This window comes from Procambarus clarkii, chromosome 52 (assembly GCF_040958095.1).
Source record: "Procambarus clarkii isolate CNS0578487 chromosome 52, FALCON_Pclarkii_2.0, whole genome shotgun sequence".
NCBI classification, from domain to species: Eukaryota; Metazoa; Arthropoda; class Malacostraca; order Decapoda; family Cambaridae; genus Procambarus; species Procambarus clarkii.
Genome location: NC_091201.1, coordinates 12500683 through 12514755, shown reverse-complemented (window position 1 = coordinate 12514755; position 14073 = coordinate 12500683). Strand labels below are relative to the sequence as shown.

The window sequence follows — 14073 nt, the reverse complement described above, 5'->3', positions numbered from 1 at the left end:
ATACTCTCTCAGAGCAGTTAGATATTTTCGAGTCCAAACGTCATTCCACCAACCTATCACCCTGGACAGGTGCTTGTAGCTCTGGACTAAGTTACTCCCTCCAACATATGAAGGTTCTTCTGGTTCCTCGTCTGTTAGGGACACTAGAGGGCTAAGAAGTCCCCCCTACATCAGATGGGATGAACTCAGTGGTTCATGTTGTGAAATATCATCAGAGGTAGGTCAACGGTCTGTTGTTAACTCGAGCTTCTATTTCCATGACAACTGTTTGGAGCTCATGCAAGTTGATTTTTTAACAGTGGAGGGTCTTTCTTAGGGAAAGTTTCACCGTCCCTACCATACGTTCATAGAAGCCTCCGTGCCATGTTGCTCTAGGAGGTATGAACTTCCAGTGGCACTGCCTTTGTCTCAAGGCAGTCTGTACCTCTGGGTGATTCCAAATTTCTCGCAGACAGGCCTCCCCTACTACCATGTTGGATCTATTGTCTGAGATCATCAACTTGGGGCAGGATCCACGAGCAGCAAACTTACTGAAAACTTGTATGAATGCCTCAGCACTCATGTTGGGAGTTACTTCAAGTGTACTCCCTACTCCCCTTGTTGTGGCACAAGTGAAGAGGCAAATGTATGCTTTCACTGAAGTTTTGTCCTTAGTGCCTGTGAGGGTTAATGCTCCTATGTAGTCTACCCCAGTGGTCTGAAAAAGACGAAGGTGGACAACTCGTTCTCTAGAGAGTGGTGGAGGTCCTAGATAATGGCATACCTGAGTGTCATACCACTTGCAGATTACACAAGATTTTATTATAGGCTTTACAGTTTGACGACCTTGAGAAAGCCAGAACTGTTGTCTCAGGTCGGTGAGAGTATCTAGTACCCCACCATGTAAGGCGCCGTGCTGGTGTATATGTAACACAATTAGCCGGCTAATGATGTTGTGACAGAGGAGAAACAGTGGATTCTTTACATCCAAGTTTATATCTGCGTGCTGTTGATGCCCCCCCCCCAACCTTAATATATTGTTACAATCTGTGTCAAACCAGAGACTCAGATCATTTAATAATTTATCAGGGAGGTTTTCATAATCAATCCCATAGGATTCAGTCTGGGCTGGCTTGACCCATTACTTTAATAAACTAGGAAATTGGTGTTTGATTCCCATTCTGTTCAGAAAATCAAATACTACTTATGTTACAACTAGCAATTTACTTAACTCAGAGAACCGATTTGGATCAATTGCCAGAGTCCGAGGTGGTTCTGGTGTTTCAGTGGGAACAGTGACATTGGTCACAATGACTTGTGGCTTTTGTTTAGGCCACCGTTCACTGTCTAGCCACTGAGGTCCATTGAACCACATCTTGGCTCTGGATAATTGCCCTAACGTCAATCCTCTGTAAAGTAGTCAGCTGGATTTTCTTTGGTAGGAACATATCTTAGTTTGTACCTTGCTGACAATTCTCATATTTCCCCTAATGCGATTACTTTTGTAAGGAGTTTAGTTATTATAATTTCTCACCTACTGTAAGACAGCCTCATTATCTGACCATACCACTGTTTCAGTAAAGTGGAGGTTATTTATTGTTTTGGTCAGGTAATGAGCCAATCTTACTCCTACCAGTAGGGAGGAATTTTCTAACAGTGGCAATGGCCATTTCTTTAACGGTGCCACCCTAGCTTTGAATGTGAGCAATGTTGCCTGCTCATTTGTTACTAAATAGGCTACAGTGCCATACGCCTTTCCTGAGGCAACACAAAACAAATACAGCTTAATAGGTTGATCATGTTTTATAGTGTTATGAGGAAACTTAAGGTTGTTTAGGATTCTTAGATCCATTGTTAACTCTTGCCATTTTCTAGTAAAGCATTTGGTAGTGGATCATCCCAACCTATTTTATTTTGCCAGCATTCCTTCATAAGCAGTTTATCCTTAATTAATATGGGGCTTACTAGTTCCGTAGATTCAAATGGTTTACTGACTTGTGATAGTAGTTTCCTCATAGTTAATTTATCGGTATCTGGTTCCACCAATTTAATAGTCAACTCATCTGAAGTTGTATCACACTCAACACCTAGTACCTTGAACTTCTGTGGAACTATGTGGTTGGAAAATTCATCTTCAGTTAGTTGGTTTAATTTCAGATTAATGGAGGCCTATGACTGGAGAGGCATATTTGCTCCCAGTAACTCTCGATTAGCCTCATGATATTTGTTTAGCAGTTTTTCCTTCCTGCTGTTAGTTCTCTGGAAATTATCCACATAAAAGTTATTGCTAATTTCAGTTTTATTTGGGCTACTGGACTTCTTCAAATATGTATCAAAGGTTGCTTGAAGCAGAAACCGTGAGGACGTAGCACCAAACAAAACAGATGCAAACCTATATGTGACTATTTCACTGTGTGGATCACCAGGATCCTTGATCCAGAAGACCTTTGTGTAATTGCGATCTTCTTCTTGGAGACCTACCCTAAGAAATGCCTTGCTGATATCGATTGTGTATGAATAAGTCCTTATGTGAAATCTTAACAGCACATCATATAGCCTCTGTGATAGGCTAGAGCCTGTCTGAAAGCAGTTATTCAACAAGACACTATTTGGTTTAGCTTTAGCACTACAGTTAAACACAATCCTTTTAGTTGTGGTAACTGATTGTTTTAGTACGGCATGATGTGGTAAATAGTGTCCCTCTTCAGTGTTATCTTCTGTAACAACTTCGATGAATTTGTTATCGAGTTGCTGTTAAATTATTTCTTTGCACAATTTTAGTTTATCAGGTTGTCTGTTCAAGTGCAACACCTATGATTTCATTTGGTTTAGTGCCATGAAATGATTTACTGGAAGTTGTTGATGGTTCAACTTCCATGGTAGTCTGACCCAGTATTGATTTTCTTTGTAAACTACTGAGTCTAGGTACTGTTTGTATGTCCATGTATCATCTGGACTAGGTTGTTCAGGGACAATGCCTAAAGTGTCTAGATCCCATAATTTGTGTACAGGGGGGATCAAGATCATCCTCAAACATGTCTCTAAATTTAAGTGGTGACTGCTCTATGACTAGTCATGCAACCATCACTGGGTTGACTTGTTTATTGTCCACAGGTGTGGGGCTGCCTTTGACTCAATACTGGCCATTAAGCAATTTGCCTCTTGCAGACAGTAACTGGTTCATTCCCTGCTGTTTAGTGCTTCCAGTGATGAAGTTTTATTAATAGTCCTCATCTACAATTATACCGATATCGGTAAGGTGGTCAGACTTAATTTTGTTATCAGCCAACTTGATTCATTTTCTTTTAGGGCGTTTGGCTGTGTTACTTAGACCAAGTACATATAGGTCAGATGTAATTTTGTCTACCACTATAACCTGTACTGGTTTGGCATAACCGCAATGATGTACTAGTAGTCAAACTACTTTATAGTCTTGTGGTTCCGTGTTAGTCAGGAACCGAGATGTTAAATTTTACTTGTTGTATTCGTTTAAGTTTCAAGGTATCTGCCATCTCTTTTGTTTTGTTACAAACGTCTTTTGTGACCCTTGATAAAACAGACAATGAGTGGTGATCTTGGACCTTTTGTTGATTATATTTAATTGAGCAGTTAGTAAAGTCATGTTATTATTTGACTTTGTGGTTAGTACATTCATATATTGTCGTACTTTACAGTACCGTACTGAAGTAGAGGTTTCTTCTTCCACTTGGGGTTTGGGTGACCTTGGTCTAATGTCCTCATATAGCACTGTATGGTTATCTTGAGATGATTTCGGGGCTTTAGTGTCCCCGCGGCCCGGTCCTCGACCAGGCCTCCACCCCCAGGAGGCAGCCCGTGACAGCTGACTAACTCCCAGGTACCTATTTACTGCTAGGTAACAGGGGCATTCAGGGTGAAAGAAACTTTGCCCATTTGTTTCTGCCTCGTGCGGGAATCGAACCCACACCACAGAATTACGAGTCCTGCGCGCTATCCACCAGGCTACGAGGCCACCCACCAGTGTTGTTGTCCCACCACCCACTATGACATCTGTTGCAAGTACGTAGTTGTGTTGCACAGGTACTAGGGTCATGTGATTTTAAGCATCTTGTGCATTTGTGCAACTCTTTACGACGCTTTATTCTGGAGGTACGAATAGGGTAATTTTGGCAGTGGTATGATAAATGTTCTCTTTGACAGAACAGTCTCTCCATCCTACAGTATGTTTAGAAGTTTCCACCTTGGGGGGCACAGTGACTGTAGGTTTGGAGGGACTCACTGTGTACGTTCCTACACTGCTATTTTTCCACCTGGGAGTGGAAATAGATGTTTTAGGCTTATTAGTTTTATTTGTTGCACTCTTTGGTCTCACTGATTTATCAGTGTTTGACTTGTTAGTGTCGGATTTTATTCTGTCATGAGCTTTCAGCCGGTTGGCAGTTATTCTCAATCCTTAAAAAATCTCATCAAAGGATAGGATGTCAGTTTTATAGTAAGAGCAGATTTCTGCTAAAACATCCCGAGGAAGTTTCCTCTGGATGAACAGTTTTAGTGACCATTCGGAAGCCTACACATTTACTTTGGTGCTAAGGGCTTTCACAAATGACTCCACCTCTAACCTAAAGTCTTGAAGGAAGTCTGGTCTATTCCTAGGAAGATTTAAATCCGTTAGTTGATAAAAAAGATAGCTATACTTTTTTGTGGTAATTGTCTTCCAACATCTGTATAGTTATATCATAGGTGTCATCATGAAGGGACAGATTAGCTATAACCTTCTTAGCTTCCCCTCTGAGGAGGCTCTGAAGGTATGTGAACTTTGCCAACTTTGATATGGATGTCTTTGAATGTACATGAGCATTACAAGACATCCAAAAGGTGTACCAATTTTCTTCATCCAGTTCAGCAAAAGTTAGTAAGTCCAGAAGGGTAATCATGCCCATGACTGGGGTGCACTGGATTGAGACACTATTGTGTTAGATGTTACTTTATGTATACTTAGTAAGTTGAGGAAAGGATTGAACTTTTCTTGTGTGTTATCCTCATACATGGCTAACTCTGTCATTATTTGATCTGTTTTATCAGGGTCAGTAATACTGACATTGAGTACACCTATGTACGACCCTATCATTCCTTTCACTTGTTTAAATTTGCTATCAGCTACTCTAAGAGAGATTTCCAGCTGATTATAATCAACTGGAGACTTGTGACAATTTCTCCCATTTATTGAGTAGTCTTGTCAGATGGCCTTTAATGCCTGTCAATAATCTTTTCACCTTTTCTGGATTAGCCATATTGGCTGTTGTTTTAAGCCTTTTAGGGCTTGTACTGTTACTGCTTATATAGCTTGGGTACTTGTTCATAGATACTGTACAAGTATCGTTTGATGCAGCCTAGGGTTTAATTTGCTGCAACTAGGCTACGATATCCTACCTCATAGAGGTTGGCACACATATATTAAATTAAAGATATACAAGGATTTGAATGGTACTTGGTATCACTAGAGGGTGCTCATAGGCTAGCTCATCATAATCACCATTGGATAGGGTAAATATACTTTGTAACACTCAAAGATGAAATAAAATACGATAATATGTGATAAGAAACTAAATATATATAACAACTCGTGTTGATAATAAGTCTCATCCCTCTAGAGGGTCTGCCCAATATTTAAATGGTTGCTAGGCTGTAAAATTCTTAGTGCAACACTAGCTAAGTAGTAATCCCATCCTCACTTTGGGTCAGCACAAATAACTGGATTAGGCTAGGTTGACCATTACTCAGTTCAGCTCTAGCCTAATATTGTCCTACCCCCATACATAAGGGTTGGCAAGGGAGTTATATATAATATTGTGCAAAAAATAGTATGGTGCAATATTTTTTTTATGTATTAAATAAGAAAAATATGTACACTTTATGTATGGCCTTCTTGCCACAACCTCTTATCATACTTTATTATGGTTAAATTGTGAGACCATTCTAGCACTGCTGATTATACTGAATTATTATAAACATTTTGAGCAGTAACTCTTGGTGTTAATGGCAGCTGTGGTCTCAATCACTTTAATTGTTGAATGAGGTTTGTTGATATGCTAGGAATTTATATAGCAAGGTATTGCTGCTATAATTTAAATTTATATGTATATACGCTGGTTAATATGTGGACCATAAACATGGTCTGGTTTGAAGTAGACCATAAATATTGTGGGGGAATATCCTAGCAGGAATTTCTTTGATTATTATATAATGCAATTTATTACTTACTCTAATTATAATTTTGAATTGATAATGAACTGTAATATTAATTAATTTAAGTGAACTGTAGATTTAAGTTGGGTTCTTGCCAGGTGTTACCCATTCCACACAATTTGGGGGTTAATTTTGTAATCTATACCCCCTGGGTTAGATAACAAGACTACTAGGATAGTTATCTACACATTAGTAAGAGAATAACAGGAGCTTAGCTCTGAAGTTGTAATGGCCTGATAAGAAACCATGGATGTCCATTAATCGCAGGAGACCTTGCAGTTAGACAATGTTAGACAATTCTCATGGAACTATTTGAAGTCGGAGAACTACAGGTCAATACGGCGTCCTCTCTTCTTCTCTTGAGCTGCACATGCCGAGAATGTACTAGGAATATACTGATTCTATGAGATGTAGTATATTTAACCCATTAACTGCGCAACGAGCCTGCAGGCCCAGGCTTCAGGTGCGCAACGAGCCTCCGGGTATTTGCATTTTTCACGTTCCATTCAAAACTCCCACGGCTACATGGGGTATACATTAGCTTCTTCAGGGCTCTTGTAAACAGACGCAATCTTTTAAAAAAATCGTGGTCCATAATCCCGGGTGTGGAAGCCTCAGTAGTGAGTGAGCAACCAAGGCTGGCGCTCGCAGTATGAGCACACAGCACTGCTGTTCAGCGTGTGACCACAGCATCGCCTAATAATGTCATAATATATATATAACTTGTATTATTTAGCCATGATAGTATTATAGAAGAGCCTGAGTGTGATAATGACTGGGTACAATGTTCAAATATCAGTGAAAAAATGCTGTTCACGATATTCACAGTGCTAGCCACAGAATTATTTCGTCCATTTAGGAATCTTCAAACTACTTTTTAGATTCCTTTTCAAAATAAACCTGTGGTCAATTATTCATTTACAGGAATTAGTGACCAGGATTGTGGTTATAATTAGCGTTGAGCGTAATATTGTGGAAAGAGGAATTTTGGTGAGGGAGAGAATTGAGGTACCCTCACTGTGTGGCAGCCACTCTTGTTTTGCTCACCACACTAGCTTCGTGGTTCGCTATGGGAAACACACATGTACATGGATATATACAGTGTGTGTGTATAGTGTAGTAACATCATCAGGAGTTGGAGTGAAGGAGGGCTGGCTGGGTGTGGCTGCTCACAATCGCGGTGTTCTGAGTGTGTTGATCATGAATGTATATAGTGTGTGACAGTGTATAGTCTGTAAATAGATTGTATATATACATAAATTATCATGATTCATGTTAAATATGTGCAACATATGTGTACACAAGTGTCATGCACATAACACAGTGTCCTCAGACAGTAGGGATGTTTTACTGCCATAATATAGTGTACGTGTTCATTATACATAGGATTAGCACGTAAAAACAAATAAAATGTATTTGAAACTGTGCGCAAAAAATGAACAAAACTATATTCGCGGCAACTTGCGCGCCCCAGCCCGGGCGCCCTACTGGCCCCGGGAGCGTACGTCATGCGACAACTTATGGACCCCCATAGCAGCCAAAGTACGTACAAGTTCGATTTTTTTTGACATACCCATACTGAGGGAAGGGTTTTTGACACTTTTAAAAAAAACAAAAAAAAATTTTCAAGAGAATTTATTTCCTGTGCACTGGGGGGTGTCATATTTATAGGCCACGCAGTTAAAGGGTTAAGGGGAGTAATTAGGAATTGGAGTAAAGCTTACCCGTTCTGGGTGGTTCGTTCGTGTCATAACGAAAACAACAAATTAGTTATATCTACTGGCCAATATTATACACTATTACCGTTGTTCGGAACCACATACCCCTGTATGTAGAGCTCGTCAGTTGAGCGGAATTCTTTTCATTCCTGTAACGCAAAGCTCAAGAGAGGATGTACGTGCGAACGGCCACTGAGCACTGCGGCATCCGAGCGTCTGGGGAGCCATGTGCACACTGCTGTGTGGTGTTATTTGCGCCTGCCTCTCTCTCTCTCATTTCGTTCTGGGTGCGTCCAGTTTCTCAGATATATTTATCAGTTATAGGAGAAAGAGGCTCATTTATTCCTAATTTATTGTTATAAACAACTGACATTACATAAACATCTGAGTACATTTCACTGAAATGTCTTAATAAATACTTACTTCGTATTTTAACTATTTGACTGGAAATATAATATTCATTGGACGAAACATTAAGTAACTCGGCTGCTTGGCTGACTCAACACTTTCCCAGGTTTGTGTGGGAATTATTTGTTACAACTTTCTCTAGCATATCCAATAGTGTTAGTATTATTAGTAAATACCTGAAATAACCATTTCAATTAAGTATCTAAGTATGCCAGGTGTCAGTAATTTGATGTCGAAAATTTCCAACAGGGATGTTGTACAAGTTTGTGTCTCCTCATTTTGAGAGTCTGAGTGATTTGTTTGGGAGTGATTTTGCGTTTGCTTGTACCCACCTAGATGTTCTCACCTAGATGTGCTTACAGGGTCGAGCTAGGCTCCTAGCCCTGCCTTCGAAACGTTCTTTGCAATGACTCATTTATCATGCTTTTATCATATTTGCATTTAAAAATTTAATTGAATTAGCTTCAGAGACCTCTGCATCTAACCTATTCCATATATTGATGGCTCTATAACTGAAAAATTCCTTCTCGATATCTCTATAACTTATTTTCCTCTCCAGTTTCCATTTTTGATTCCTCGTTCTGCTGTTCCTAGCCTTAAACAACGCTGTCTATTGCTACAACTGACATTACATAAACATCTGAGTACATTTCATTGAACGAACTACCCTTACTGGCTGTGTCCGAAAAGCAATAGAATAATTTTTCAAACATCGCTCACACCAAAAAAACCACAAACATGTACTGCTGATCATTGCCTTTTACCTGTGTGTCTTTCTTACATGCAACCTGTTCAACTTAGAGAGTAATGCAACATGACTTTGCAAAGTTGCAATTTTATATCAAGCAATGTTGCAAGGAACAATGGAGGGGATCGGCACAAGTCTCCTTTTCCTCTACAATACTGTCACCAGCCTTCCTGTTCATTGGGACACCAGTCTTCCTGCTTGAAGGGCTACCAACCTTCATGCTCGTAGGGTTACAACCTTTCTGCTCGTAGGGTCACCAACCTTCCTGTGCATAGGGTCACTAACCTGCCTGTTCAACTACGTAGATGGAGTAGTTGAGCTGCTGGCGCTGTAGAAATGGGTGCATGTGGTTCAGGAAAGCTCCGAGCTGCATAAATAATGATTTTTTTAATTATATTATAAAGACGTTTAAGTGTCGTGTAGATTGTAATAGACAATAAGTCAATGTGTAAAATAAATCATCAGTTCATGAGTTAACAGGGAAATTCACACTTTGTGGCTCTGTTTTTGCCAAGCAATAATTCACAGTGATGTAGCTGAAGATTACTCACCTAACCCACAAATCTTAAAATCTGGAAATTTTATTTTGCTCTATCCTGGATTATTTTTAAGTCGTTTAATGTCATTTTTAAATATTATTATCAAGCCATGTAAAAGTCGTTTTAAATTCGAAACATCAGTTTTTCATTACAGATTTGTTGGTTGGGTGTTCACTTTGTTATTAGTGATGAGGAGGTCTCTGGTTGTGAATCAAACTAATCTCCTTCGGGTACATTATATCCAGAATATTACTAATTCAAATGTAAATTCCTAAAATCTAAAGAATGCCGTAATTTTGGTGTGATTTTTTGGGTAATTTGTGGACCAAGTCCGCCATTTACTGGTGGTGGTGAAGTGTGTCAGTGAGTATAACACGCTTAGGTAACACCTATGTGTTATAAGATAAAACATGCACACACTACATGTTATAAGCTCTAACACGCACACAATAAGGTATCCTTGGTTGTTTTCGGATGTAGAGTGACATTGATATATAAAGTTTTGGTTTGTGCGAGTAAATTGAGCTCACTTTTCTCATAACTTAGGCTTCTTTGAAATCAGGAACTTGTTAGACCCAGTGTGAGTAAAGGCACACTAATGGTGCTAAATGTTCATTGTGTATACATTTTTAACAAAAAAAGAATCCCCGAAAATTTTTGTTGGATTTTGACATTTTCTCCTATTTAATATTGCCACAGAGTACAAGTAGACAAACTGAGTAGAAATATCATATAAAATACTTCCAAGAACATTACCATATCTCGGTAATAATTCTTAAATAAAGGCAAATATTAGCAGCTACGAACTGTTGTCCTCGTCACCAGAGAGCTGAGTAAATGCTAATTTTTATATTCCGGATCAGAACTTTGACCGGTGGATGATCTGTGTGTGTTGAGTTCCAAGGATTTAGCAGAGCAGAATAAGATCCGGAAGGTCAGAGGATTGAAGAGATATCCCTCGGGCCAGATTCTGAGTGGTAGTTATGCTGGCCAGTAAGTCATGAGTGACTTGCAAGGAAATAGTTCCTACACGTGGTGGGGTAATTGTCTGTGCTGATCGATCTGGTTTAGAAATCAGAAACACCAGGAAAAAAGACCTGTCACATGATTTAATTAGCTGCAAATATTGGTACTTGTAGTGAAATTTTTCAACACACTCTTTTCACTAGAGAACGAGTGTTCATGGGAGGTGGCTGCGTGACCGACAGTGAACACAGAAGATTTCAAGCATGGATGCAAGAAGTAGGGCAACGAAGTGACTCTAAAAGAAAAGTAGGAAAATCCTTGGATGTTTGGGCTTTTCTGATAAGATATGTAAACAGGGCTTTTTGTTCAAGAGATGCACGTAATATGATGAGGGCGTCCATTCTGTGATAGGTGATACAGCAGACTGGACGGCCATTTTGACAGGCAAAGTCTATTTTCTGCCTCTGTGTTAGTGGAAATAATATTGGCAACACAAGAAGTGAGAACTTATAACCGATTCAAGTTTGCAATGTAGATGATTAGGAAAAAGGGGGGAGGCTTCCAGTCATATGTGGAGCTCTGTCCAAGTTCAGTGTTGGTGGGGAATAGATGTCAAGGGCACGATAATTGGGATAAATTTTTGATTTGAACGACATTGTATTCATTGTGAAATGCCATTCCATTTGTATAAATAAAAATGAAAATGTTCGTTTGTTCAAAATCGCTAATCTCCGAATGTTCTTCACCGATTGCCTTGAAATTTTCACACAACGTTCCATTCGCATCCGGGCAGGTTTTTATATACATACTACATAGATGTCACGTCTGTGACATCAGTGTCACAGACGTGACATGCTTTTTTCATGTGAGGGAAATCTTCGAAACCTATTTACCGATTGCTTTGATACTTTGACACAACGTTCCATTCGAATATGCGAGTGTTTTTATATACCTACTATATACATGCCTCACCTATGACATGAAAAACATGCTGTTTTGAAAAACAGTGCCATCTGTAGGACATAAGAGCAACACACACTGTAATCTCCAAAAGTTCTTCATTGATTGCTTTGAAATGTTGACACAACGTTCCAATCGAATACGTGCGTGTGTTTATATACCTACTATTTACATGCCTCACCTGTGACAGGTAAAAAAAAAAAAATTGAAAACCAATGCCATCTGTTGCACATGAGAACAAGACACACTCTTCAAAATATGTTACAATTCAATTTAAATTTACAGTCTCCGTGGTGTAGTGGTAAGACACTCGCCTGGTGTTCCGCGAGCGCTATGTCATGGGTTTGTATCCTGGCCGGGGAGGATTTACTGGGCGCAATTCCTTAACTGTAGCCTCTGTTTAACGCAACAGTAAAATGTGTACTTGGATGAAAAAACGATTCTTCGTGGCAGGGGATCGTATTCCATGGACCTGCCCGAAACGCTACGCGTACTAGTGGCTGTACAAGAATGTAACAACTCTTGTATATATCTCAAAAAAAAAAAAAATGTTTCCGATTGCAATGACAAATTAAATTTTCATAGATTTTGATTTATTTTTATTTTTATTTAACTATTTTGTGTGACATTGCGTTGGAATATAGCTGTGTCGTTTACCATACCCTTCATTTTATGGGTATAGTTTACTTGTTTCTTTATTTCATTTTTTTCATTTCATTTATTTAACTGTTCTGCTTATTTTTCAGTGCAATTGGCGGCAAAATTGAGCTGTGTTGATTGATCTGCATTTGAATATAAATATTTCGTTAGTATTTTTTTTTTCTTTTGAAAACAAGAAAATAGACAACACGTTTTTTTCACAGCTGCAAATGTGCAACTAACAGGCTACAATGTTAACTGTTTTTTTCACGTTATGTCAAAATGACCCTTTTGCGAAAACACAGCTGTATTCGAAAGAGCCTATGTATTACACATGGAATGCCAGTAGAAAATAATTTGAGCGACGCATACAAGGAGAGCGAGTCGACGGACAACCTGGCATATTGAAAACAACTACGATAGGCAGACTGTACACCGTGCATCCCAATCAGGATGAATGATTCTTTTTTCGCATACTGTTGGTAAACGTGCCCGGTCCAACGTCTTTCCAGCAATTGAGATTTGTCAACGGCGTTACACATGCCACTTTCTGTAGTGCATGTCAAGCTCTGAATTTATTGGAGAATGTCCGACACTGGGATGTATGCATTAATATGCGTCCAACACGTCACATCCAAATCAAATTTGTGCATTGTTTGCAGTCATATTGACCGCCTGTTCTCTTTCATCTCCAACAGAGTTATGGGAGATATATAAATCGCACATAGCTGTAGATGTTATCCATCGAATACGAAAGGAAAATTCAAATATGAACATGGATTTCACAGCAAAAATCTAAAACGAAGTGTTGATAATGATTCAAGATTTGAGCTTAGAAATCGTGAACAAAATTCTCAATCAATTGGAAATGCCGTAACCGAATCAACCTACTGCTGCTTCGTTCGATGTAGAATTGCGTCGTGAACAAAATTACAACACAGGTGATCTGTTGTCGTATGTGCAATCAAATATTCCTAAGCTAACGCTTGACCGAAAAAGCATTTACAATCAAATAATTCAAACTCTCAATAACGGGCTTAAAGAAATCATTTTAGATGCGCCAGGAGGAACTGGTAAAACCTTCCTAATTAGATTGATTCTGGCAGGATTTCGATCCCACAATAGCTGAACCTTAGCTCTTGCATAGTTCGGAATAGCTGCGACATTGCTACCAGGTGGAAGAACTGCTACTTGGGCTTTGAAATTATCATTGAACATGTAATTCATTGAAACTCCCACATGAACATTTCCAAAGCATCCGGCATTGGAAAAGTATTGCAGAAATGCAAACTTATTGTTTGGGATGAATGTACAATAGCCCACAACAAATCGTTCGAGGTTCTTGATCGATCATTGCAAGGTTTGCCTGGATACATCAGACCATTTGGGAATGCATTAATATTGCTTGCAGGAGATTTCAGGCAAACATTACCTGTAATTCCTCGATTGACACCAGCGGACGAAATAAATGCTAGACTAATATACTCTACTTTCTGGCGCCTCGTAAAGACGTTAAAATTAACTGCAAATATGCGAGTCCAGTTGCAAAACTATCCATCAGCTGAGATATTCTCATATCAATTTCTGAAAAATGGGAACAGAAACGTGCCGGTTGATCTGACCGCAGGACAAATTTCATTGCCTCATAACTTCTACAATTTAGTGACGACAATTTAGTGACGACAAAAGAAGGATTAGTTGAAAAAGTATTTCCCAATGTTCAAACCAATTATAAGAATCACGATTGGCTGAATGAATAAGCTGTTCTTGCTGCCAAGAATAAAGTCGTCTACTAACTTAACAATATTTTTCAGTCTATCATCCAAAGCGAGGCAGTCACATACATGTCCGTCGACACTGTTGAGGAAGGAGATGAAGCGGTTAATTATCC

The 14073-nt window shown here is 39.2% G+C and overlaps 1 protein-coding gene across 1 annotated transcript in view; it reads right to left on the bottom strand.

Annotated features, from left to right (window-relative positions):
* The window catches only part of LOC123763735 (beta-1,4-galactosyltransferase 2-like), a 135054-nt gene that overhangs the window by 107603 nt on the left and 13378 nt on the right, over positions 1-14073 (bottom strand). The window contains exon 3 of the mRNA XM_045751054.2: positions 9364-9445. Coding sequence (XP_045607010.2) covers positions 9364-9445 — 82 coding nt within the window. The remainder of the gene's footprint in view (positions 1-9363; positions 9446-14073) is intronic.